Below are 27,431 nucleotides of genomic sequence, written 5' to 3' on the forward strand. Positions count from 1 at the left end.
CGTACGCCACGTACAAAACAGGCCGCGCTTAGAACTACATTTCCCACAATGCATCAGAACGCTTCCAGTCCGCCACATGATCGCCGGGATTCCATGCAGACTGCAGACGCATCCCATCAAAATATTTAGCTGTGCACAGGTATCGTATCTTCGAGAATATACGTTTTATTGTATTTTTATTGTAAAATAAGATTTTATTATATTATCAAAGCAATGTTTTTTTCTTTTAAGCACATGAAATAGCATTTCTAATTTGCGTAGACGTGTTATAGTTTGACTGTTGATTTTCTACTGCAGTTGTGTTTGACAGTGCATGGTTAGCTGTTGGCCTGTGCTATGTTTTCAAATATGCTGTAACATATCGTTAATGTAGAATTATTTTAAACAACAACACATATTTAAAACAACATAAGTAAGCCCTTATCAACAATTATTTATCATGTACTCAACTAGTGCAAAGTGCCCGTGCTAAATCAGTTTTTGTGTGTGTTTCTAGTAATTGTTGGTTCGGTGTGTTTGAGTGTTCATTGTTACAATTACACAGCAAAAGTTCAGTGACATTTTTATTTGTGCATGGAAGAAAGCGAATACTGATACTGACATAATGACATACAATAAACATAATGACATACAATAAATATGGGAAATTGAACTACACGATTGAGGGAGCAGGCTACACAGTGAACTGTGAACAAAGCCAGTATGTGCTTCTTTTACCGATATATTTACCGATATCTTTTGCATTTCTAATCCAAACAACGCCAAACTTGGCACTGCACTTACTCGTGCCCGTAGCAAGACACCTGTCTAGTTTGAAATCCATCGGACTAACGGTTCGAGAGATATTCTAATAACAGAAACACAGACACAGACAGACAGAAAGACGTTCCTGTAATTTATAGATAGATATAATATACAGAAGTAAACAGCGTAGCTGACTTACAGATTCAGTTAACATCCACAAATGAATAAGCGCAACGATTCAGGGAGCAGGCTACACAGTGAACTCCGAGAAAACGCTACGCTTGACCAAACAGTTTGTGAATAGGCTACTACAAATGATGGCAGTGAATAAAATATAATATTCAGAAATAAACAGTGTAGCTGACTTTGGCCCCGTCCACACTACTGCGTTTTCGTTTAGAAACGGAGAATTAAAACGAATACGATCTCCGCCCACACCAGCGTTTTAGCTGCGTATTAGAATTGATCTCCGTCCACATTAAAACGACTGAAAACGCGGATCACGTGACCATTCACCAACACTGGGCATGCGCATGCCGGTGTAAACCTAGAGACTTTCAAACATAGACTGTAAAAAAATGCTTTCAAACATCAAAATATCATTTATTAATATGTATTTGTGTCAAAATGGCATATAAACATCTTTTCCTATTCTATTTTGCCTGGAAACGCTTCCAACACGCTTGCGTGTTGCATGAAAAATAGGCGTCAGTTCTATTTCTAGCATGCACGCGTTTTCCGCGCCTGAGACGCGGCAGTTTCTTACTGTAAGAAACTGTTCCAGCGGGTGGAGTTTACTGTCTGGTACTGAATATTACCTGTGTATACTCCATGAGTGATGACACCCAATCATAGATCCGAGCGTGAGCTTCTGCGTCATCGTTTCTAAAGTCCGTTTTGACCCGTCCAGACTAAAACGCCCTCCGGAGATTCAAAACGAAAAACGGGTCGGCAGTGTTTCTAAACTCCGTTTTGGGTCTCTGTTTTTACCGTTTTAGTGTGGACGGGAGGTGCAAACGTAGCAAAAGGTCTCAGTTTTTAAACGAAAACGCAGTAGTGTGGACGGGGCCTTTGTTTAGCTGACAGTGTTTATGTCAGAATGTTTATTTTTAAACCACAACCCTCTAATGTCAGAATAAACCAGAACCCTCTAATGTCAGAATAAACCACAACCCTCTAATATCAGAATGTTTATTTTTAAACCACAACCTTCTAAGTGCTTCTTTTACCAATATATTTACCGATATCTTTTGCATTTCTAATCCAAACAACGTCAAACTTGGCACTGCACTTACTCGTACCCGTAGCAAGACACCTGTCAAGTTTGAAATCCATCAGACTAACGGTTCGAGAGATATGCGAATAACACACACACAGATAGACAGACAAACATTCCTGTAATTTATAGATAGATGTACTTAAGTTGTGTGGTCAGAACTTTAAGGCTGATTATTATATCCTAAGCAATTTTTAATAATGTTTTGCATGTTTTTAGGATATCTGTGTGTCTTTTAGCACTGAAAACATCAGTATATCACTTCAGAGAGGGAAAATCAACATTATCCACCTTTTCTCAAAATTGAGAAATGACAGGTAGGTCAGGTTTGGTTGGCATAAAAAAAACCTATAAATGTCTGTTTTTATCGACTTTTTGGTCCCTTGTTATTGCTGTGGTTAAAAAAATGAATTTCCCTTTTTGCCTGACAGATCGAGCAAACAACTTCCCCCCTCTGCCGAAGTTTCTTCGCATAAAGCCATGTTTTTACCAGAATGTGGATGAGGAAATTCCGCAACCCCACTGCCAGCTTGTGCGTCGTGTTTACAATCTTTGGATCTGTGAGTAAAGAAATGCAAACTTTACTGGGATTAGTTTGGTTTCAGAAGTTCCTAAGTTTGACAGAAGCAGTTAAAGGAGTGTCTCACTTTCAAATGAAAATTAGCCCGTGATTTACTCACCCTCAAGCCATCCTAGGTGTATATGAGTTTCTTTTTTCAGATGAATACAATCGGAGTTATATTAAAAATATATATATATATATATATAATGGCAGTGGATTGCAGCCAACAGATTGAAGCTCAAAAACGTGCATCCATACGTCATAAACAAACTCCAAACGGCTCCAGGGGGTTAATAAAGGCCTTCTGAAGCAAACGATGAGTTTGTGTAAAAACTTTATAAAGTAAAATAACTTGCTTCCGGCCAAACGAACATACGGATTCCGACGTAATGCGACTTACTGCTGATATTTACTTTACTTCTGATGTCATGAGTTGCGTTAGTTGCGCATTAGGGGCAAGTAGACTGCGTATGTTCGTTTGGCTGGAAGCTAGAATTTTACTTTGTAATGTGTTAAATATGAATATTTTCTTACACAAACTCATCGTTATGCTTCAGAAGGCCTTTATTAACCCACAGGAGCCGTTTGGAGTTCGTTTACGATGGATGGATGCACGTTTTTGAGCTTCAATCTGTTGGTTGCCATCCACTGCCATTATAAAACTTGGAAGAGCCAGGATATTTTTTTATATAACTCCGACTGTATTCGTCTGAAAGAAGAAAGCCATATACACTTAGGATGGCTTGAGGGTGAGTTTTCATTTCATGGGCTAATTTTCATTTTAAAGTGAGCTAATCCTTTAAATGGACAGTTCACCCAAAAATGAAAATTCTGTTATAATTTACTCACCCTCATGTTTTTTCAAACTCGTAAGACTTTTGTTCATCTTCAGAACACAAATGAACATCTTTTCAATGAAATCTGAGAGATTTCCGTCCCTCCATTGACAGCTATGCAACTACCACTTTGACTAAGTTCATAAAGATATCGTAGAACGAATCCATTTGAATTGAGCGGTTTAGTCCAAATTTTCTGGAGACACGATCGCTTTATATGATGAATATGTCAATGGAGAGTACAGAACTGGCTCATATTTCATTAAAAAGATCTTCATTTGTGTTCGGAAGATGAACGAAAGTCTTAGGGGTTTGGAACGACATGATCATTTTTGGGTGAGCTATCACTGTTAAGATCTGATCCCTTTATCTGATGATTGATATTCTGTTTTTCCAGTATACTCTATCACACTGTGCGTTAATGTGGTGGCCTGCATAGCCTGGTGGGCCGGAGGGGGTGGAGCGATCAACTTTGGCTTTTCGCTCCTCTGGCTGCTGGTTTTCAGCCCATGTAGCTACACCTGCTGGTTCAGGCCGCTCTATAAAGCATTCAGGCAAGGAAACTCTTTTTGGCGAAGGACAAATTTGCTTAGGTTGGTTTTTCACTTTGATTGAACTGGTTTTTTTGTGTGTCTTTTCAGGGCTGATAGTTCCTTCAACTTCATGGCCTTCTTCTTCATTTTCTTCCTGCAATGTGTTCTCGCCTTCATCCAGAGTCTTGGAATATCAGGTTGGGGTGCATGGTGAGTAACATTGAAATGTTAGGATATTCGATACTTAAAGGTATAATGGAGGATGTTTTACTTCCGGGTGGATCACCTATACTATTGGTCCTCCTAATTGTCAATCATTCTGGTGAATCAATCAAACTTATTCAAAAAGTGGAGAGGGCGGGTCTTATCTAAAATTCGGAAAGATCCTCCACTATACCTTTAATATGAATTGAGTTAACATAATTTGTAAATGCCTTTAAATATGCTTTAATCACGGCCGGAGGATCTCAGACCAAATTCAGAGAAAATCCCCACCAGCAAAAAGAGTAAAACAGGTTTTTATAGAATAGGAGCATGAAAATGATGACATGATCCATTACATCTTTTTTTCTCCAACACGATTGGTTCTTCGAATGTCTAATTCAGCAAATCGTCCTCTGTTACTAGGTTGAAGCAAATCTGGATTTCTTGATTACTTCAGCTTGTTACTCAAGTCATGAGTTTATATATTTAGACAGCCGTCTAGTCTTTTTCATCTGCATCCGTTATTTCAACACACACTAACTTTGGCCCAAGTGTTGGAGACATTTAGTTTTCAAAAGTATATAAATGTTAAATCCTGCAAGAAATAGGAATGTTAGGCCATTAAAATGTCCTTATTTTTAAGTTTGGCCACAGCTTTATTCAGCAAAGATGCATTAAAGACACAATATATACGATTGTTTGGATTAAAATGTCCAAAAACCACTAGGACAATGTAAATTTGTTGAGTTGTGTACTTGCATTATCCCAAATGTTTCCAACAATGTTTAAATCTAGAGAAATCAGCTATTTTAACCAGTTTAATGGCCGGTTTTACTTCCGTCGAAACCATGAAAACACCAAATATGGTTTATATGATTTGTGTTTTATTAGACAGGTGAGCAGCTGTTTTGATGCTTTTATCGACAGAAAACGAATCAATGTTATATAGTTTAACATGGTTAATCTTATTGTTTGAATCTCTTGTTTTCTTGATTTACCATGAGTACCATGTTTGTACCATGCCTCAGAGACATTATTTTGGCAAATGGCTAAAACGGCAAAATCAGAAAGAGCTTTATTCATGGTAACAGTAATACAGCATTTTCTCCACCATACAATATATAAACCGCATGCCATTTAGCAACACAAGTCATTCATCTTTTATTATGTTAATATGATATTCTAATATCGATCTAGCTTACAGCATTAGCTTACTGCGTTACCCCACAATTTTAATTCATCAGATAAAGTAACATGAGTAGTATTCAGCACTTGTGGCTGTTTTATTATTAATAAAATGATGTGAATTTAAGAGATCAAACATAACTGTAACAATGTTAAAGTTCAGAGAAAAAAAAGGGGTGGATGTTACTTTACATGTAACTTTAAAGGGTTAGTTCACCCAAAAATGAAAATTCTGTCAGTAATTACTCACCCTCATGTTGTTCCAACCATGTAAGTCTTTCGTTCATCTTCGGAACACAAATTAAGATATTTTTGATGAAATCTGACAGAATTTTGACTCCTCCATAGGCTTCCAGTTTGACCGAAACTCACCGGCCCAGAATAGTTATTAAAACATCGTTAAAATAGTCCAAGTAACTACAGTGGCACTACATTAAGTTTATCATGCGACGAGAATACTTTTTGTGCGCAAAAACAAACAAAAATAACGACTTTATTCCACTTTTCATTTCCTTCTCTCTGGGCCTCGTAGTGTTTTTGCGCTGCGCGTCTGTGTTGCACGTCATCACGCAACACACACATGACCGGCGTCGGCCAATAGTGAGCCTACGTGGTGACGTGTAACACAGACGCGCTGCGCAAAAACACTACGCGAACCAACTAGACATCCAGAGAGAAGGAAATGAATAGTGGAATAAAGTCGTTATTTTTGTTTGTTTTTGCGCACAAAAAGTATTCTCGTCGCTTGATATACTTAAGATTGAGCCACTGTAGTCACTTGGACTATATTAACGATCTCTTTAATAACTTTTCTGGGCCAGCAAGTTTCGGTCACACTGGAAGCCTATGGAGGAGTGAAACATGGCTCAGATTTCATCAAAAATATCTTAATTTGTGTTCCGAAGATGAACGAAGGTCTTACGCGGTTGGAACAACATGAGGGTGAGTAATTACTGACAGAATTTTAATTTTTGGGTGAACTAACCCTTTAATCGTAAAATATGCATAAAAATAACAAAGCGAAAGGAGCGGCAGCGGTACCAGGTACCAGGCTCTCGCTCCCGCCCTGCTCTATACCACAGTAACGGTAATAAAACTTTAATGTATTAGCTAACAGATGAGCTTCATGAGTCTCATCGGATGTTACCATCAGCTGTGAAGGTGAAGACAACAACTCCCATGATTCATTGGCGTCATCACACTACGCCTTTGTTATTGTTTTGAATAAGTGACCTCTAGTGTTTGCATACTGTGCCTTTAAATAGACTTTTAACATGCGGAAAAACTGAATGATTTTTTATTTTTTTATTTTTTGGGCCAGTAAGCAATTGCCCAGATCACCAACCATATTGCTAAAACACACTCAGAAGACCTTAGCAATCACATAGCAACGCATTGGCAAACCATGCCCCCTTTCTGAATGATCATGTGACACTGAAGACTGGAGTAATGATGCTGAAAATTCAGCTTTGATCACAGTACAGGGGTGTGCAAACTCGGTCCTGCAGAGTTTAGCTCCAACTTACCTCAACAGACCTGTCTGGAAGTTTCTAGTATGCCTAGTAAGATTAGCTGGTTCACGGGTGTTTAATTGGGGTTGGATAGACTTCTTTCAAAAACATAAAAAAAATGTATCCGACCCCAAACGGTAGTTTGTATTCTGCTTTACCCCAACTGTAACTTTTTTTTTCCCCATATTTATTTTTTGATAATTATTTGTAATAATCAAACCAATTCTAAATGATTGTAGTTATTTATTCTTAGTTTTCAAAAGGGATCTTTTTGTGGTAATCAACATTATTATTATTTAACAAATGTTGTGGATTGAACTTAACTTGTGTTGTATCAATAAACCCAGTCTTTGTGTGGCCATTTTAATACTTCCAATGATGTTAACTCGCCATATTTTCCTCTCTTCGCAGTGGTTGGATCGCCACAGTGATGTTTTTCAGCACGAATGTAACCTCGGCTATATTCATGCTCATCTGCACTCTCCTCTTTACCGTAGATACGGTTCTCATGGGACTTGTTCTCATCAAGGTATGATTTGAACACGCACACAACCCTTAACTCATCATTACAATTAAAAAAAACCTTTAGGCTACTTTAAAGAGCAAATACTTAAAGCTGCAGTCCGTAACTTTTTGGGGTAAAAAATTATCCCAAATAAAATTTTGAGCAAGTACATAACCAGCTATTGTTCAGAACTAGCTGCTTGCCTTAGCTCAATTCAAACCGGTAAGCTTGTTAACCGGTAAATAATGTTTTTAATTCCAGTGGTACTGGTGGATTTCCGCGGGAAATTGGAGGATGTCTTTGCGTCATTACGTCACATCTGTACACATAAAGAAGGAGTCTCGGCTAGTAGGCTATGTTGCGTGTGAGGATGTTGGAGATGGAGATTTATAGCCTTTTGCACTTGATATAACTCAACTTATCAATTTGATGGCAGATCCAGAAAGGTTCAAACGACAATCAGTGACAACTGGAGATTCACCCGTTGTAAAAAGCAAAAGACTTCAGAGTGGCTGCAGAAAAAAAGAGACTACAACCGGCCCATGCGAAAACAAGGATAATATCGGAAGGGTATTAAATGTAGTCACGCAATGCTAATGTTGTTAACATTAACAATTGGAGAACAAAGTATAATTTGCACAGTGATATGATTAGCGATCGTTACATTTAATCAGCGCGATTTACTGCACTGCTTTTTTACCCTTAGTTGGTCAGAACAAAAGTGGATGTTACTTATTTGTTCAGAAGACATTTTCCGGTGAAATTCTTAATTTGGTCATACTTCCAAAAAGTAGAATCTGTGATTGCAAATGACAGTATCCACACCGGCGCGGCGACTGACAGCCACACATTCTCCTCAAAACATTGGATTCATCCGCGCTGTCCCGTGCCGAGGCACAACCCACGTAAGGTTGATAATTCCGCGAATAACTGCAATTGCAGATTTCGAACAGAGATGGCGACAAAGAGGAAAAACTACAGACTGCAGCTTTAAGTTAAAACAAAAGAGCAAAGTGTCACATTAGTGTTGTCCCCTCAAAGGTCCATCGACTATATCGTGGTGGAGGAGGCAGTTTACAGCGGGCGCAGGAAGAGTGGAGCACGGGTGTGTGGAAGAACGCCCCTGTGAGAGAAGCCGGATTCAACGCCATCTCTGAAACCGGCCCCAGCCTGCCCCAGTATCCAGCCGCTGTGCCCAACTACCCAGAGAGCGGACCCTGGTGATTCCTTTTCTGAACTACAGATGGAGCAAGAGCACCACTGTTTGTCTTAGCGTCAAAGGGGCAGTTTGCAGAGGGACGTTACCTAATATTTTTATGCAGAGAATGTAAGAAAACACTTCAGCCAGATCACAGACTTGTGAATGGTTATTTTGCTTTTGTCCATTTTTTTTTTTTTATATATATATATAGCGAAAAGATTGAATGTTAATCACTCCTTAAAAGGATCTGTATAAACAGGTTTTTTTATGTGAATGAGGATCGAAAATGTGTCAAAACCCTGTTCTGGGTGCAAATTCTGACAGAAACGCTAACCAGAAGGTTAAATGGCCAATCAAAATAAGCAAACTGCTCCTTTAAAGACATCTCAACACATACTACCCTCACACTAACAGCAAAATGATGGAACATTAGTTCAAAAATAGAAAAAAAGGACACTGTTATATATTACATTGATGAATTGATTTCAGTTCATCTGAGCCTTGATTTTTATTGTCATTCAATTGACTCGTTTGAAAATGAAAAGAATAGTTGCATATCAAATTTAATTCAAAGATCATATGTTAAAACAAATGGATAGAAATATATATATATATATATATATATATATACACATACATACATACATGTATACGACACACAATCGCTTTACTGTTTTAGGGAAAGTGATTTTTGAGAGGGGAAAAAGCATGTCGGAGTGTTCTTTTCTAAATCATGGCAGCTTTTCTATTTACCTCAAAAAAATTCCATCTTGCATCTCTTCCACATCAGCGCTTTTGCAGTTAATTTAACAAAAATGTTTTACTTCGGATAATTATTCACTTGTACTTTTAAGATTCACAAGCATGAATTAAATGTCTTTGTAAATGGTATGATTTGCATATGACCACGCCCCTTTTATACACTGCTGCAAAGCGTTTCAGATGTTTTTTAAATTCTATGACCGGGAATGCAAACACATCTTGTGCCTGCTGTCTTTCTGTTTAAAGCTTTTCACGTCTTTGAAATAAAGACCGCCTTAATTCTTCATGCATATTAAGCATGTGTGAACCAATAGCTTTCGAGTTTCCCTCAAGTGCTACGATTTATTCGTGGATGTGGCTATATCCTGTGCTATTTTTACTACTGGCGTATAAATATGCATTGCACATTTATTCCTGGTTTCATCTCGCTGAGTTTACAGTTGTGGTTGGCTGACATTTGGTTGGTTGGTTGACACTCATTTTTAATATGTGACTTGATCTTTGGTCCTTTTTGCTCAATATCTCCCTCCACAGAGCTACAGGAGGTTGATTTTGCAGCGTTTCATGACTGACTTTGTGTAGCCAATGTATTTAACAATCCTGCATATGACATGTGACTGGAATGGCTCTCCAGCTTCAGTTCAATAAAAACGTTCCTTTTCAGACTGTAGTCGCTTTTATTCCGGTCACTCTATGTAAATAATAGGCGAAAAGCAATATGTGAAATGAGTAGTGTGTCCAAATTCATAGTATTAATTGAGGTGAAACGGGAGAGAGAACAGACATGTGTGCTTGAGTACACCGGGTCACGGCACCAAATAATACTGACTTGTATTGACATTCACACGGAAGCGACATGGCTGAGGTACTGAGAGAGTGAATGTCACAAAGATTGCTTTTTATTAGTAATAAAAAATAAATAAGTATAAAAATTATAAAAAAAAAAAAAAATCACATCTTAAATCTCAGACTCATCCGTAATGTACTTAAAAATATGAATGTCCGTTGACGTATCCCCATTACTGTTATTCCTTTGGAAGCTGGTTGCTTCAATATTACTGTTTGTTGTGACACACAACCTGACCATTGTCTGTTTACTGTCCACGGCATCATTTCCTGTGTCCATGTAATCCCTTTCTAGAAGATTCCTGGGGCTTTTGATAGGTTGTCTCCCACAGCACATAAATGGAGAGATGTGGCCCATGTACAAGTTCCAGATCAGCAGACAGGCCATCATAACGGATATCACGGCCAGCGCCACTTGCATTACCACCCATTTCCTCTCACTGCTCTGATTTATAACATATGAAGGAGGCTCTTTGATTTTATGCAAACCTGATGATGTTGTGTGGCTTTCAGTAAGTATTCCCAATGTAGTCTTAATCTTATCCGTCACATCTACTGGTAAGCGTTCACGCAAGTCATAAATGGCCAGCGTTTGGGTGTACTGTCTCCCTTTCGCCTGCTCGACTGACGTGCAGGTATAGAGTCCAGCGTCATTGGCTGAAGCGTTGTAGATGAGGATGCCATCACCATAAATAGTGTACTTCCTGTTTGAGTAGGGGAGTGGCTTTCCAGCAAAGTTCCAGTTGACCTGGGCCAGGTTAGAGTTGGCTTGACACAGCAACCTGATGTTGTTTCCCAACACCAGGGTGCGGATCTTTGGTTCCACAGTAGCTGATGAAGGGGAAAACATGTTAAATAAAGCCCTGATTTTAATGTGGAATCAGAACAAAAAAAGTTACTACATACCAGTTGTTGGGCATCGAGTGGCATCCCCGTCTTTCAGGCTTTGTATCAGATTACTAAAATGCAAAAAAGGTTGACGTTAACTGTCAGTATGGGTTGTTTATACACACCTAAATATAGTCAGGTAGATATTAGATATGCAAAGTGATGGTTAAAGGAATGATTTACTAAGCCTCAGCTACAAAAAAGCTGACTGAAGTTAATGAAATTTGGTTTTATCGTTTAAAGGTGCATTAAGTGGTTTCTGAGAAAGTGGATCGGACCGAGCAGCACAACACGTAGCCAATCAGCAGTAGGGGTGTGTCTACTCATGATGAGGAGGAAAGAGAGTGAGCCAATCAGCAGTAGGGGGCGTGTCCACTCATGATGGGGAGGAAAGCGAGTGAGCCAAACAGCAGTAGGGGCGTGTCCACTCGTGATGGGGAGGAAAGAGTGAGCCAATCAGCAGTAGGGGGTGTGTCCACTCATGATGGGGAGGAAAGAGAGTGAGCCAATCAGCAGTAGGGGGCGTGTCCACTCATGATGGGGAGGAAAGAGAGTGAGCCAATCAGCAATATGGGTGTGTCCACTCATGATGGGGAGAAGAGAGAGTGAGCCAATCAGTTGTTGTGATGTTAGCTATAGTAACAGGAGAGTTTTGAGTGTCAATGTTTGTCTGGAGCTGGTGTGCTGCTGGCAACTAACAATGAACTCCTGCTTGTATACTCTTGTGTACTGAATGTTCATGTCGTTTGTTCGTCAACTTCACTTTAACCATTAATCAGTGTTAAAAAAGGATAACACTTAAGGTGTTTGGGGTCATTTTGACCCCAAACTTTTAAAGAGCAATTGCATAAGGAAATATACATTTTTTATATGGAAAACTATATATAATTTTTTTTATTTACTTCTCAACTATACATTTATGCTGTGTTTTTGTGGAAATTTTGAAGTTTTTTACCTATTTACTGCACAATTACATAACTAGGCCATAAATTGGCTCATGAAAAATGATTTTTTAAAGAAAAAATCACTTAAATGATGATCTTAATTAAATCTAAATAGTTTTTGGACATTGCTCTATGTGTTAGGGATAGAATACTGCCATCTAAAGGTTAGTCGAAAAAACGTATTTCTTATGGGTAAGGAATTAATGGCCAATGGCCAAATGTATCCAATAGAGGGCCATAGAGAACTATTCATTCACTCATTCAACTTCTCTTCACAACTTTGATATATATATTTTAATATAAACATTTTGAAATACATAAAAAATCAAATTATTATTATCAAATTAATTATTAATTATTATAATTATATAATATTAATTATATAATTATTATCAAATTATTATACATACACAGTGTTGGGGAGTAGTTAACTACAAGTAGCGACGCTACTAACTTAACTACATTTTTCAGTAGCTTGGCAGTAGCTCAGTTGCTTTTTAAACAGTGTAGCTTTTCCAGTAGCTAACTACTTTTTGCAGCAAGTAGTGGTGTAGCGCGAGCAAAAGCTACATTGCGTTTTGTTGTCGAGCCAGCGCGAATCAGCGCGATACCAGAGCCCGTCTACGGAGAGCCTGCCCACTCCCTATTAAGCTCTATTGTACCGAATTTTGGTTGTAGTACCACCAGAGTTCCACTGGGGGCGATCGCCATGAGTGCAAAATGAATGGGAGTCAATGGGGCTAGACAGCTAAATTTGTCTCTTTCACCCGATTGCCATTGAGAAATCTCAGATCTGATTGTAGATTTTGCAAGTTCAACATGGGTTTTAGGTCGAAAGTTGAATGAACGAGTACTTATGTCCTTTTGATTTCTTACAGGTTGAGTTGTTGTTGCCCATAACACGCTAGCATTCTGCTAATGAACGCTGATTGGTCAGTGAAGGACTGATTACGACCAGAGATACCGCTTGATGGCATCGTGTCATCCGCAGCGGGACCAGAAACAAACAAAACAAAAACTCTTCTAGCACGTGTGTTTACCTGTGCCCGCTGTGTTGTCGATGCCTCGAGTGAAAAGAAAGTGCAGAGCGCGAACGCACCAGAGTGAGTGAAGGATTGCCGTGAAGCAGTATCTCTGGTCGTACATGTGTATGACGTCATTGACACTTTAAAATACTTTTTAAAGCAAATAAGTGACTCAAAAAAATCCATCACCCAGCAATGTGTAATTTAATTTGCATCTCCTTTCGAATTCAACATTCAAATTACTAGACAAAAAATTATATCCTGAGAAAAGTGGATTTTTATTGGTATAGCGCCATAGACCTCCATTCATTCTGCACTCGTCCTGTGAGCGCCCTCATATGTAATCAGAGAGGAACTGCAACCAGTTCAGAAGCCGGAAGTGTACTGAGAGTGAAAGTTCTCGCCATATTAGACATTCTCTGGCGATACAAGGATATTCTTCTTCTTGTTAGATTACAAACATTTTTTTTGCCATTACCGCCACCTGTTGTTTAATCACGCATCTTGCGGCTAACGGTTCACTGACGTACAGAAGTGGGTTGACACACCCATATTATCCATGATGGAGCAAGACGATATTTGAGTGTTGTGTGTAATAAAACAATACTCTTTGAAATCATAATTGTATTGCATTGTTTTAAACACTAAATATTTTACTTAAAACATTCCTCAGACACTTATTCAGTTATTTATAATATACGTTGTTCAAAAAAATCAAAAGTAGTTTCAATGTAGCTAGCTACTTTTTGATAGTAACTTGTAGTGTAGCTAACTACTTTTCCAAAAGGGTAGCTTGACTGTAGTTTAACTACTTTAACTTACGAGTAGCTTGTAGCTTGTCAAACTACAGTTTCAGAGTAGCTTCCCCAACACTGTACATACATTTGCAGAAACATTACAAGTCACCACTATGACATGACTGTGTGTGTGTGTGTGTGTGTGTGTCTGTGTCTGTGTCTGTGTGTGTGTGTGTGTGTGTGTATGTGTGTGTGTGTGTGTGTGTGTGTGTGTGTGTGTGTGTGTGTGTGTGTGTGTGTGTGTGTGTGTGTGTGTGTGTGTGTGTGTGTGGAACAAGCTTGTTCCATGTTGCATATGTGACATTTTTCAGATTTATGCCAGTTTTGTTTATTTTATTTGCCAATTTCTATAAAAATGCTCTCTGTTGCAGTGACATACATGTGTGTGTTTGTGTGTGTGTGTGTGTGTGTATGAGATAGAAAGTTCGTTCCACTTTGGGTTTATGCTCTAGGACCAGACCTTGATTTAAATGTAATTTTTTTTAGATTTATGCCAGTTTTGTTTATTTGCCAATTTCTATAAAAATGCTCTCTGTTGCAGTGACATACATGTGAGTGTTTGTGTGTGTGTGTGTGTGTGTGTGTGTGTGTGTGTGTGTATGAGATAGAAAGTTTGTTCCACTTTGGGTTTATGCTCTAGGACCAGACCTTGATTTAAATGTAATTTTTTTTAGATTTATGCCAGTTTTGTTTATTTTATTTGCCAATTTCTGTAAAAATGCTCTCTGTTGCAAACACATAAATTTGTGTGTTTGTTTATGTGTGTGTGTGTGTGTGTGTGTGTGTGTGTGTGTGTGTGTGTGTGTGTGTGTGTGTGTGTGTGTGTGTGTGTGTGTGTGTGTGTGTGAGATAAAAAGTTCGCTCTACTTTTTATTTATGCTCTAGGACCAGACCTTGGTTTCTATGTAGAAATTTTCAGATTTATAATGGATTTACTTTTATTTTTTTGACAAATAATAATAAAAAAAAAAGTCATTTTTTTCATTTTCCCATTCATTTTCAATGTGGGGTCATTTTGACCCCAAACACCTTAAAAGGTAAAAAAAAAAATGTACACACCTTTAGAACAACCAAATCAAGCCCAGTTTTTTGTGCATGTTTAGATAGATTATTTAGGAAAAGTCACAGAGTTTCATGCCCCTGAGATGAAGTTAACACTTTTAAAAAATGAAGGAAAAATCCATTGGGGTTTCAACACTGATTAAAGGTTAATTTGCGCAAAGCATTATTTTGCTTCGCTTCGGCTGTGATAAAGAGACACTTGCTCTTTGGAGGCGGAGCAAAATAAAGGGAGGGGTGTGTTTGTTTGGGTTGATTTCAAATATTAACAGTTTTTCTCAGAAATCGCTTACTGCACCTTTAATTAAATGTTAACATTTTAAATTATTACTATTTTTTATTTGCTGAAAAACAAAATCTGTTTTGGGAAAGTCTTTGTTTTGGAATGACATGAGGGTGAGTAAGCGACAGGATTTTTTTTTCTCAATTCTTCCTTGATATGGGATTGTTCTTGTGTTTGAGTGTCTTACCCTTTTGCGACCTCAGGTGATGTGGGTAATCTAGAGCACCGCAGAGCGGTGACGTCCCAGGCACAGTAAGGGTCTCTGGCCAGCACACAGTCCAGACAGGAAGAATAACGACTGCAGTTGCTGACGGGCATTTGTACAACCCCAGACGCAGAGCCTGCATACAACTGGACCAGACAGACAACTCATGATGATTTTTTTCATGATGAGCTATGTAACTAAATAATCCACCACTTAGGCTTTCTAATCATTAGCAATTAAGAGTCATTACAAAAACAATGTAATTATGTGGAAATTACTCCTTACTTAGTTAAAGGGGTCATATAATGGTACATGCACTTTTACAAGTTGATTGTACTGAAATGTGTGTTGGCAGTGCCTGTACACAACCATCATAAAATGATAAAAATCCATCCAGTGTTTTTTTTTTTATCTTCTTATATGTTTTCCAATCTCTCAAATCAAGCCGTTCGATTTTGTGACGTCACAAAATCGACGCCCCTCCCACGATTGTTGATTGACAGCAGCGTTTCAACACAGACCCGCCCTCGCTCGTGAGCGAGCTGTCAATCATAGTCCGCGCGGACCGGCGCGGTCATTGTTGATACGCTGGAGCACTGTCTATGAGCAGAATGGCGTCTAAGCGATTGTGGTGTTCTGTTCTTGGGTGTAATAAGGAACACAGCAGTCATTTTGATGTTCCTAAATCCGAGTTTGTTTTCGAAGGGAATATTCCCCACGATCAACGACAATGCTTTCATGTTTGCGCGAATCCTTTCACACACCAGACTGCTTTACAAACGAGGTCAATATAAAGCTGGTTTTGCTAAGAAGCTGCTCCTGAAAAAAGGATCGGTACCAACTATTCGTGTTCCTGCTGCACCTCCAGAAGAAGAAGTGAGTGTAACGTTTTATTAACCTTTATATTAATATTTATATTAATCTTTGCAAATCGCTTGCTGCACGCTTCACGATGAATGCGGCTGTTTACACTCAGGGTACATTACGGCATGTTTTCTATGTACGACGTTCTCAATATAATTCATAATCCCACGTTTATAATGAACAACGCGTTATGGTTATTGTGTTACGGTGTACGCACAGAACAGAGGGGCGGGGTGAGCAAAGCTCATTATCATTTAAAGACACATGCACTTAAATGGCATGCTGAAAACAGCTGTTTTTGACCAGGTAAAATTAGTGTTTTCTTACAATACTAATGAGAATTTTTAAGTAAAGTATATTACAAACTTTTAATTTAGACCCTAAAGAATCATATTAGCTTGTACAAAAATGGCATTATATGACCCCTTTAATACTGTTTCTTATGGAAGCAAAATGAACATTAAAGTGAGTTACAAGCAAATGAATCAGAATTAAATCAAATCTGAATAGAATTGAATTAGCAACTCTTATCTATACGCATCCCCAGTATTGCGTACCTGATTCTGGTTAAGTCGTAGGATGTCAATCGGCTCAGTGTTCTGAAACAATTTAACTTCCTCAATGACATGTATTTCTCCATCATAGTTCACAGCTTTCTGCACATAACCGTTTTCTGATGGAAAACAGAAAACAATTGACTTTCACTATGAAAACAAAATTCTACATCCAGCTTTTTAACACTACTCAAAAAAAAAAACAAAAAAAAAATTCAATAGCTCAGTCCAAGGTACAATTAACATTCCTCTGAATGACAGTTTACACACACCCTCTAACTGACTTTTAAGAGCTGCTCCGCCCTAGAGGCTAAAGGGAATCTCACCAGTGCCGACAAACATCACAGGATAGGACTGTCCGTCCGATGCAGTTACGACGTCTACCACAAGACGGGTCAACAACGGGCCTCGCTTGAGCAGCAAGGGCTTGCCTGTGATTGGACGGACCGCGTCGTCCATGAGAGGCCGGTCTCGGATGAACTGTAGGGTTTTATCAGGGAGATCCAGCGACCCTTTTATTCCCAAACTCCTCGCTGCGTTGTTGATGCACTGTGAATATTGCACATGAAAAATTAGATTTTTTTTTTTTACATGCCTAACCCTTACTTATAAATATACAATTTTTGGGGGGATAATATCAGTATATTATTTGACATTCGTTACAGCTGAATTTAAATACCATGTTATATAAATAAGGTTCTTAAAGTAAACCATAGTATATCAAAAAAATTCTGGTACATGGTAGTTTTTAACTATTTTAACATCTTAAATATTACATACATCCCCTTAAAGACTATATAAGACTATTAATGACCACTCACAGCTCCTGGTCGGGGGACAGGAAGCTCTCCGTTGTACGTGACCCACTTCACATCAGACATTTCCACGCTCACCTCCGTCTTAAATTTGCCACGTGAGAACACCTCGCTGATGTCGGTTACATTAAATGCACATACCGCTGAAGACTGATCTGTTGAGCTCCTGCATACACAAACACAACTGTCAACTGAATGAATGAGTGAATTCAGATTTTTTTAAAAAGACCACGCAGGACAAAACTTACGATTGAGAGGTGAAGACAGCGTAAAAGACACTTTTCCTCCATTTCTTGTGGCGGACATGGAAGACGTCCTGTATGACGTAGGGCAGACTGGGCTCAGGGACAGAGCAGTCCAGACGAGCCTTCAAAAAGGAGGTCCATCTCCTTTGGAGGGTCCTTAGACCACCCATATCACCCTGTAAAACGGGAAAATGACAAAAGTCTTTACAAGACCAGGGCAAAATATGCGAAATCCTTCCGTTTGCACCGGTTAAAGGCACCAGTGAAGTGTTACCTTGCAGACTCTGGCGACACGCGACACCACAAGCTTGTTGTAGAAGTCGTACTCCACGGCGTTCTCACTGAAGAACATGTAGACTTTGTCATCGTCGCCCTCAGGGCTGTCCTCACTTTCTGGGACCACGTCCATGTAGACGAAGCTTGGCTCTTGAGTGGGTAAAGAAATGTGATTTTTCACTATGTTCGGAGCAGTTGTTATTGTGAACTAAAAATAAAACTATTAAAAGTTGTTTTATATAACTGAAAATAGCTAAAAATGTTATATAAATCGTGCATAAAAAACCCCCTTAAAATTTGAAATGACTAACAATTACAAACTTAATAGTAAATTACTAAAAAACACTAACTTTAAGTTGATGTAGAATTACTAAAACTGAAATAGAAATAAATAAAAGCAAAATAGAAATATTTGTTTAACTAAAAAACGACAAAAGCACATAAAATTAAAATGAGAATAATTCAAAAAAGCTCATTCAAAATATTAATAAATACTAGAATATTATTTACACAAAGCCTTTTATTAATGTACAATTAGAATAATAAAAGCCTGTAATTAATCTTTGTTTCCTGGAGGAAGTCTTGTCATCACGTCTGACATACCATTGAAGCTCCTTAACCCTGTGCGCAGTATAATGGGAGAGGTGCGGAGTAGGACCGGGTCCGAACCCAGGAAGTTTAAGGACGTGGCAGAATACAGGTCTTCATCTATGGAAAAATAAATTAATACATTTATATATAAATATGTTTCCCCTCCACAATGCATTTAAAGTGCCTATATTATGTTATTTTAAAGGTTCCGAACTTTGTTTTGGAAGTCTCCTGCAAAAGGTTTACAATTTTCTCATAATAAACATTGCACACCACATCTTTTCTCAAAGAGTCTGAAAACACTTAGTTTGAAGATTCAGTCTCTCTAAAACCTTCCACTCTGCTCTGATTGGTCAGATGGTTCAGTCTGATGTCATTGGTCTACACTGTTCTGATTGGTCAGATGGCCCAGTCTGTTATGATTGGGCTACTCTGCTCTGATTGGTCAGATGGTTCAGTCTGATGTCATTGGTCTACACTGTTCTGATTGGTCAGATGGCCCAGTCTGTTATGATTGGTCTACTCTGCTCTGATTGGTCAGATGGCCCAGTCAGTTGTGATGGGTCTACTCTGCTCTGATTGGTCAGATGGCCCAGTCTGTTATGATTGGTCTACTCTGCTCTGATTGGTCACATGGCTCAGTCTGTTATGATTGGTCTACTCTGCTCTGATTGGTCAGATGGCTCAGCCTGTTGTGATTGGTCTACTCTGCTCTGATTGGTCAGATGGCTCAGTCTGTTGTGATAGGTCTACTCTGCTCTGATTGGTCAGATGGTTCAGTCTGATGTCATTGGTCTACACTGTTCTGATTGGTCAGATGGCCCAGTCTGTTATGATTGGGCTACTCTGCTCTGAATGGTCAGATGGCCCAGTCTGTTATGATTGGTCTACTCTGCTCTGATTGGTCAGATGGCCCAGTCAGTTGTGATGGGTCTACTCTGCTCTGATTGGTCAGATGGCCCAGTCTGTTGTGATTGGTCTACTCTGCTCTGATTGGTCAGACGGCCCAGTCTGTTGTGATTGGTCTACTTTGCTCTGATTGGTCAGATGGTTCAGTCTGATGTCATTAGTCTACTCTGCTCTGATTGGTCAGATGGCCCAGTCTGTTGTGATTGGTCTACCACTTAAAGTGCGTGTCGGAAACGAAACGCCCATTACCATATCTGAATTTCAGCTCTAGAGGCTTCCTCAGCACTCGATACACAATAATACCAGACAGCGAGTCCTCATCCTTCGGAAGTGCATGCAAAGTGGATTTGCTTTAGCAGCAAAGATAACTGTGTTCCCGAAATGTCAACAACACAAATCAAACTCTTCCAGTCTCAGCTACAACTACAATGTTTGAGGGCTGTTCACGGGCAGCCAATGAAGACCGTAGACTGGCATTATGCAAATTTCTTACATTATTACGTAGGTTTGTTACAGGAAGTGAGACTTGAATTGCTGACGACTCTTTTCGGCAGTTTAAATCGATTCTTTCTTTTAAGAGACAACATCTTAATTTGTCGTGCACTTTGATCTTTAAAACTTTTCTGACCTTTTACCTTCACAAACAGCTATATTACACAATGCATGAAAGGTAATATTCGAAAAAGCATAAAAGGACACTTTAAACTGCTAAAAAAACCTGCATGGACGACATACATACCAACCATAACAGAAGAGGATCTCTGGAACGGATCGAAAGGACATTTCCCCCTCCCGTCTTCCAGCTTTCCCTCCAGCTTCAGCCGCCCATCATTGTACGTCTGTTCAAACAAATGCAATGAACGCAAGGTTTTTTATCTTGTTTTTTAGCACTATTACACAAGCGCTTGATGGATGACATGACACCTGAGTCTGACGTCCCTAATCTCATACCAGGAAGAAAGTGATTGCGAAATGCAACAGTAGAATGACAATGTAAAAGCCAATTATTTCATGTTCATAATAAAATTAAGGATTTATATTTAAAATGATTAAATATAATAATATAGGAAATGTGTAAATATTAAAATATTTTTACTATGTCACTTACTATGTAATCGCAGGTTGGGCTAAAGGCGTTTGTTCCGCACACGTACATCATGCTGTTGTTCATTTGATGCAGTATCCGTACATAATTATGACAGTCGATCTGAAAAGGTAATCCGATTTTTGATATCATATAGAAAAACAAACTCCCCTGTTCAAAGTATTTAAGCTGATGTGTTTATGTGTCTTTGTGAGAATGTGTGGCAGATGACAGAGATCTTTACTCACGTCAGGATGTTTTCCTTTGGAGGTGCACTCCTTTTGTTTCTCTCCTGTAACCTTCCAAAGCACCTGATGGGTGGAGAGAAATCAATACAGACTATACAGATGTGCTTTTTTGAAACAGGGTGGAAGAATTCTGTCTTGTTGTTGCCAAAAGATAAAGGAAAGGAAATCAAACCGGCACCTTAGACTTGGCAACGGAGATATCATTTATGTCAAGGGCGTAGACGGCCTCTCTCGCCCCCAACACCAGCAAACCCAGATCCTCCCTAATCAGCATTGTGGAGTAATTCCAGACACCTTCCTCTTTAAACATGATCACATGGTTATCTAAGGACAAAAACATAAACGCATGTAGAATAACAATGAGTTTTCTATTTGTCAGTGAAGTATTATAGCCAAACACGAACATGGTCCAATTAGAGTTAAACTCTAAAGGAAGTGCTTAACCTTCGGAAGATGTTTGATCAGCAACCACAGGAGGTCAAAGTAAATATTAAATATATATGTGAACATGCAGGAGGTTTTATTTTTCATTCATTTGCTATAGAGTGCAACAGCGTTCGCCCTCTTTTTCAGCAGCACTTGTTCCGGAAGTATTTTTTCGGTCACACTTTTTAGATTAGGGTCCAATTCTCACTATTAACTATGACTTTTGCCTTAATAAACTCCTAATTACTGCTTATTAATAGTTAGTTGTTAAGTTTAGGTATTGGGTTGGATCAAGGGATGTAGAATATGGTCATGCAGAATAAGGCATTAATATATGCTTTATAAGTACTAATAAACAGCCAGTATCCTAGTTATATGCATGCTAATAAGAAACTAGTTAATAGTGAGAATTGGACCCTAAACTAAAGTGTTACCAATTTTTCTATAGGGATTTAAAAAAAAAAAGTCTTCATTAAAGCGTTATCAGCCATGAACCAAGCCAACCAGCCACGAGGTGAATCATAACATTACAAACTTTGATTTGAAGCAAAAAAGTTTTTGAAAATTGGATAAAAATACAACGGTACTACAAGACTGTGTACTTAACGGCTTTAGTGAGGGAAAGAACTACAATCCCATGAAGCATTGCGAACTGCATAATCGAATTAAAAACAATAGAGATATATAAAACTACTTGTTTAAAAAATGTTGACTATAATTATAAAAACTAAATATTTTAAGTTTATTGCAAAATATATATATATATATATATATATATATACACACATATACATACATGCACAAATATTTAAGTATTTTGAGAGCATACTATAGGGAGACACCATTCACAGTGCTTCATGTGAGTGGGCGGAGCTAAAGAGCTTGCATTTTGATCCTTTCGAACTCTCTGATTGGTGGAATTTTCTGTACAGCATTATGGGTAATGTAGTTTTCACCACAAATTCCCGTTAAACACGATTATTTTAAAACTAAGTTGAAATAATGCGGGCTAATGGCTTCAACGCAAGCAAATACTATCGATTAACAACCTCGTAGCTAACAGTAGGTCTGTCTTTAAAGGTTTATAAGTTATAGTTCAAAATAAATTTCTGTATGGAGAAAATGAATGATGATGAAATGATGACTTTTACTTCTGGAAATCGACTGTTGCGCACTATGGGGATTTTCAAACCTGTTACCAACATTTGGCGACATGTCTACATACTAAAAACCCTGCTTTTTGTAATTTTGTAAGTTCCTAGCAATAAACATAACTTTTTTGATGTATTTTCAGGATTATAAAATAAATAAATATATATATTTTTTACATTAAAAAAAACAATGGCAGAATGTGTTGCAAGTAACAGAGCTGCAAATGTTCTTTTGTAGTTATTGATAAACTAGTATATGAAAACTACTTTTTAGAAAGCAAAATATTTGTTTGATATTTTATTCTTACAATAACAGATTTGACTATTGAGCCTTGATGAATGCACTCAACCCTACAATTTGTGTAAAAATTAAGGACATTTTATGAAATTATTTAGTGACGTTTAAATATTTTTAGTAGGTTTTTGGTTTAGAAATTAAATTAAAATCAGTTATTTAAATATAATTTTGATAGATTGAGTCAAAATTGTGATTTACATTGTCATATATTTTTATTACAAGATACAGACAAAAAGTTCAAGACTTCAAGAGGTGTCACATGTCAAAATCACCCTAATAAGTTGATGTACAGACATCGGTTGTGTACTTTTATGTTTTCTATAACATATCTAATAGAAAAAGAGATGAGATTTGAGATTTGTGTGCTGTATTTGCTACATATGCTAATGTTGATATTTAGTTTACATTTGTTCTCAATTGTAAACTCAAGGAAGACTCTTACCTTCATACTGAATGCTTTTTCGGGGGGTGCTATTCAGATTGCTCCATCCAGTGTAGGCAAATGTCAGAAAGATGCCATGCAGAACGATGAAGAATAACAGAGGATAATACATGACTTTGTTCTTCACTTAAAAAAAAGAAAAAAAAAAACTACAAAATGATAACTTCAATATTTTGCATATTTAACAGTCAGCTTTTAACTCATGTTTTTCCATAGTAGATTGGGCTATATGTAGGCGTCCGTATCCAACAAATACGTTCATCATTTGGGAGTTTTTGTGACCAAAAGTGGTAGTCCATGATGCTGGATGCTGAAGGAGTGGAAATAAACCTTGTCCACTGTCCCGTCTACATCTGTAGAACAAAAACACACGTTACACTGAGATCTATTTCAAAACACACACATGATCCCACTTCCCAAACACGAAGATTCACTTGAAGGCCTGTTCCTGCACGAAGTGCACTGAACCATTAGATTTCAACAGGGGGGTGATAAAAGAAAACAAAATCCTCCACTCAAACTCATCCCTTAGCAAACACCTCGACTCAAAGCGGCTTTACCTAAACATTCTTCGCAATACTGTATTTAACACCAGGAATTCAACGGTGACTCATTGTTGTTGCAACAAAACAGCGCGCTAACAGATCACAGCAATCGTTTGCGGTTGAAAACAAGAAACACGGGCCGTTTTCCCACTCGGTTCGGACTGAATGTGAGCAAGGAGGCAGGCTGAGACATGTGCGGATTAGGGTACTAGGAGGATACCTGAAATTGTTGATGCCTGAGGCCGAAAACTCGCTTAAACACCGTTGCATGTTCGCGTGTGGGATAATTCGCAACAGTCATCATGTTTGAAATGTTTACATTCAAACGAGATGCTCTTGTCTTGCGTGTTCGATTGAGCAACATCCAAAAGTTCGAGACCAAGAGATAACAACCTGAAAATAAATGTAAAAATAGCTCATTTTTGGAAGTCAGGCATGATAAGAGCACTGAGGAGAATGTGAGGAGAATTTTATTTGCAAAAAATCAGTGAGCATGATTTACTTCGCCTAATTCAAAACAGAATTCTGGTTAGTCATTCTGGCAGACAGGCTTGCTGTTACTCGTGCCTTTAAAGAGTGTTCATCAAATCCAATTATTGCTGAGTAAGAACTTATCGGACGAGCCTCTCCCACCTGTTCACATGCTCACAGGGCTGGTAGACTAATTAGGCAGCTGACTTGTTGCCTCGCTGCCTTATCAGGTAATGACTTTGTAGGCAGCGTTTGCGCATGAAGGCCCCTCACAAAACTGATAGGCTTGAGGCAGCGTAATGGTTTAATGATCTACAGCAAAATAGAGCGAGCTTTGGTGAAAACTAAGCAAATATTTATTTACTACAATAGTCATTTTTAGCTAGAAATGACATCAGAAATGGTCAAAAACGCACATTTACACACAAACTGACCAGACACCGCAACTTTCAGATGCCATATTTATATTTATTTAGCTCAACTGTCACGGAATGGAACGCACAGGATTGTGGGATATCAAAGGCAGTGAAGGATGCATCTATGCAGCCTTCACAAATCCATCAAATGAAGGGATCTCATCATTTTGCCTTCCGACCTTACTATATATATAGATATATATATATAGTAAATAAATAAACATTTTAATGATGAATACGTTTTTCAATTATTTTAATATTTTTTAATATGAAAAAAGGCTTCATTAAAAGAATGAATTCCTTAAAAAATTCTCAAAAATTCTTTGGCATAATATTTCATTTTTATTAAGATTATTATTATTTATTATTATTTTGAAATGTTATAAATATCAGATTTTTTATTTATTTTTACTTTATCAGAAATAATATTTAATTTATTCTTTAACCAATTAATGTAAAAAAAAAAATAACAGGAAGTGATATCAATGATAGCTCATCTAAAGACCCCGACGACTCGTCAAGGGAATTGCAAAGATTAGAGCTAGAAAATCTTTTTAATATCTCTTGTCATTCTGTCATTTCGCACATTTAGCAACTGGTAATTCCAGCTTCATGTATAACTAGAGGCCTTTATAATTGAACTGTATAGGAACATAGTTCCTGAGTATTCAAATGGTTCAGGTTGAACTGAAAAGCTTTGTAATTTATTAACCTGCAGCCTTCCAATGACACTCCATGTGTCACTCGCATTGCGAAACCATTTATGAGGAAAAACACACCCAGTTTGGCCTTTGTTCGTACAATTCACTAAAACAAATACGCTTAATAATAGTGAATGCTGAAGGTGGCTTCCATCATCAGCTAAAGATTAAAGCTCTTTGTAGAACAACAACAACAAAATGCTATTGTGGCACGACTACAGAATATATTCACAAAGACACTAAAAAAAATGGTACTTAAACTAAAAACACAGGTGAGTAGGTGCATCATATGAAGACCTGGGAAAACAGATGGGCGTAAAACAACAACAAAAAGAGGAACATTCCCTTCTAGCGTTCAGGCAAGTCAGAGCAGGACTTGAGACGCTGTTGAGTTTACCTCAGTGTTTTATGTGTGATGTGTGTACACTCACAAATAAAGGTTCTTTATCTGCAATTATGGTTCCATGAAGAACCTTCAACATCCATGGAACCTTTCCATTCCACAAATGGTTCTTTATAGTGGAAAAGATTAATAAAATGTTCTTCACACTTAGAAGAGTTATTTTTTAGAACTGTTTACTGAAAGGTTCTTTGGGGAACCAGACATGGTTCTTTTAATCTATGCAATTGCTGGAAAAAAAACAAAACATTTTGGAACCTTTATTTTTAAGAGTCACACTTAAAATGTGTATTACATCGCATTAAATCACAAAATAGGAAGAAAAAAATGCTTATTTTTGAAATGACATTTGTAATTTGTGTTCAATATATTAATCAGTTCTTCTAAAGTTCTTCTTGTGTTATCGTTCTTTAAAATTAATGACACTTAGTTTGATACTAGTATCTAATCCAGTGCCATTTAGACTTTTTATGTGTAACTTTTGGGTAACACTTTAGTTTAGGGTCCAACTCCCACTTCTTAGCATGCATATTACTAGGATACTGGCTGTTTATTAGTACTTACAAAGCACATATTAATGCCTTATTCTTCATGACCATATTCTACATCCCTTGATCCAACCAATACTTAAACTTGACCAACTACCTTACTAACTATTAATAAGCAGTAGCCTAATAAGGAGTTTATTGAGACAAAAGTCAAGTTAACAGTGAGAAATGGACCCTAATCAAAATTGTGACCCTGTTTTCCTGAAATTTTCTTGATCAATAATACATAGTCTAGGTAACATGCATGGATTCACTAAACCCTAAGAAGCGCACCTTTACAGAAAGACTAGCGCCTAATTAAGCATTTAGGTCTTTCATTCTACTAAATTAGCCTAAACAAATATTATTACAGCATAAATCAACTCACCAGAGATGTCAGAAATGCTCTTGAATGGCTGAATAATTGTCGCTCATGTGTGTTCACTCCGAGTGAGTCTGACTGAGCGTGTGTCTGTGTGTGTGTCTATGTGTGCGTGACCCAACACCTGAGAGAGACACCGTCACATCCTGCTCATGAATCACCAGTCTGTCAATGCTTAATGATTGTGAAATTATCAGATATAGTATGGATGATGAGCCGTGTACTTAAAGCAATCGGAATGATCATAACAACGAATTTCCTTGTAAGAAAATAGGACACGAACTTGTCAAGTTAATCTCTGGAAACTCGGAGAAAATCTTGATACCCGAGTTTCCGAGTTGGGCGTGCCATACAAACTTTGAGGGAGAACGATTGCTGAAACTGGTACTATACTTTATTCGTTTATTCCGCAATAGCTATGGCGTGGAAATGTTAAACTGTACATTAAACTAACCATGTTTCTAACATCTAACCTTATTTAACATCTAACATTTGAACAGGATGTACAAAACCAATGGAAAACTTGTGACTTTGAGCGTGTGCATGTGTTTGGGAAATGAAACTAGACAGTCTGTTAGAATCTTGTGATTAACAAATTAAGTAAAAATAAACAAAGTTTGCTTTACCTAGTAACAGAGGGGTTTGCATATTAAGAACCAATCAAACAGTGGGGAAATATATTTGCTGAAAGTCTGTCTGTTATTACTGTTGCGCAGTAGG

At 37.9% G+C, this 27,431-nt stretch overlaps 2 protein-coding genes across 4 annotated transcripts; one reads left to right on the top strand and one right to left on the bottom strand.

The window, feature by feature from the left end:
* Window positions 1-37: 37 nt before the first annotated feature.
* On the top strand, window positions 38-9,095 carry scamp4 (secretory carrier membrane protein 4). Of its 2 annotated transcripts, none has more exons than XM_084415661.1 (7): window positions 38-139; window positions 2,240-2,337; window positions 2,452-2,580; window positions 3,816-3,972; window positions 4,060-4,161; window positions 7,263-7,380; window positions 8,398-9,095. In XM_084415661.1, the coding sequence occupies exons 2-7, from the start codon at window positions 2,331-2,333 to the stop codon at window positions 8,578-8,580; spliced, it is 696 nt and encodes a 231-aa protein (XP_084271787.1). In that variant the 5' UTR covers window positions 38-139; window positions 2,240-2,330; the 3' UTR covers window positions 8,581-9,095. The 2 variants fall into 2 exon arrangements, with proteins under 2 accessions (XP_084271787.1, XP_084271788.1); XM_084415662.1 differs by having other exon boundaries at window positions 72-139; window positions 2,260-2,337; window positions 8,398-8,732.
* A 1,064-nt stretch (window positions 9,096-10,159) lies between these two features.
* On the bottom strand, window positions 10,160-26,863 carry LOC311294665 (semaphorin-4E). 2 transcript variants are annotated; one of them, XM_084415659.1, is made up of 15 exons: window positions 26,718-26,863; window positions 23,270-23,622; window positions 21,131-21,276; window positions 20,953-21,015; window positions 20,729-20,827; window positions 20,360-20,459; window positions 18,724-18,828; window positions 18,119-18,270; window positions 17,848-18,020; window positions 17,606-17,765; window positions 17,111-17,333; window positions 16,788-16,903; window positions 15,349-15,512; window positions 11,072-11,124; window positions 10,160-10,996 (listed from the first exon to the last, which is right to left on the bottom strand). In XM_084415659.1, the coding sequence occupies exons 2-15, from the start codon at window positions 23,379-23,381 to the stop codon at window positions 10,278-10,280; spliced, it is 2,385 nt and encodes a 794-aa protein (XP_084271785.1). In that variant the 5' UTR covers window positions 23,382-23,622; window positions 26,718-26,863; the 3' UTR covers window positions 10,160-10,277. The 2 variants fall into 2 exon arrangements, with proteins under 2 accessions (XP_084271785.1, XP_084271786.1); XM_084415660.1 differs by lacking the exon at window positions 26,718-26,863 and adding an exon at window positions 24,035-24,382.
* Between the last annotated feature and the right edge of the window lie 568 nt (window positions 26,864-27,431).

This window comes from Rutilus rutilus, assembly GCF_951802725.1.
Source record: "Rutilus rutilus genome assembly, chromosome: 8".
NCBI classification, from domain to species: Eukaryota; Metazoa; Chordata; class Actinopteri; order Cypriniformes; family Leuciscidae; genus Rutilus; species Rutilus rutilus.

What these genes read in the sequence shown, in the direction of transcription:
- LOC311294665 (XM_084415659.1), bottom strand. Translation starts at nt 23,381, where the DNA reads ATGTATTATCCTCTGTTATTCTTCATCGTTCTGCATGGCATCTTTCTG. An exon ending in CTGTCCCCCGACCAGGAGCT is followed by an intron (nt 17,334 to 17,605) that starts GTGAGTGGTCAT and finishes CAATATTCACAG; the next exon opens with TGCATCAACAACGCAGCGAG. An exon ending in TGTGATGTTTGTCGGCACTG is followed by an intron (nt 16,904 to 17,110) that starts GTGAGATTCCCT and finishes GTTTTCCATCAG; the next exon opens with AAAACGGTTATGTGCAGAAA.
- scamp4 (XM_084415661.1), top strand. An exon ending in CCGCTCTATAAAGCATTCAG is followed by an intron (nt 3,973 to 4,059) that starts GCAAGGAAACTC and finishes GTGTCTTTTCAG; the next exon opens with GGCTGATAGTTCCTTCAACT. An exon ending in TGGGACTTGTTCTCATCAAG is followed by an intron (nt 7,381 to 8,397) that starts GTATGATTTGAA and finishes GTCCCCTCAAAG; the next exon opens with GTCCATCGACTATATCGTGG.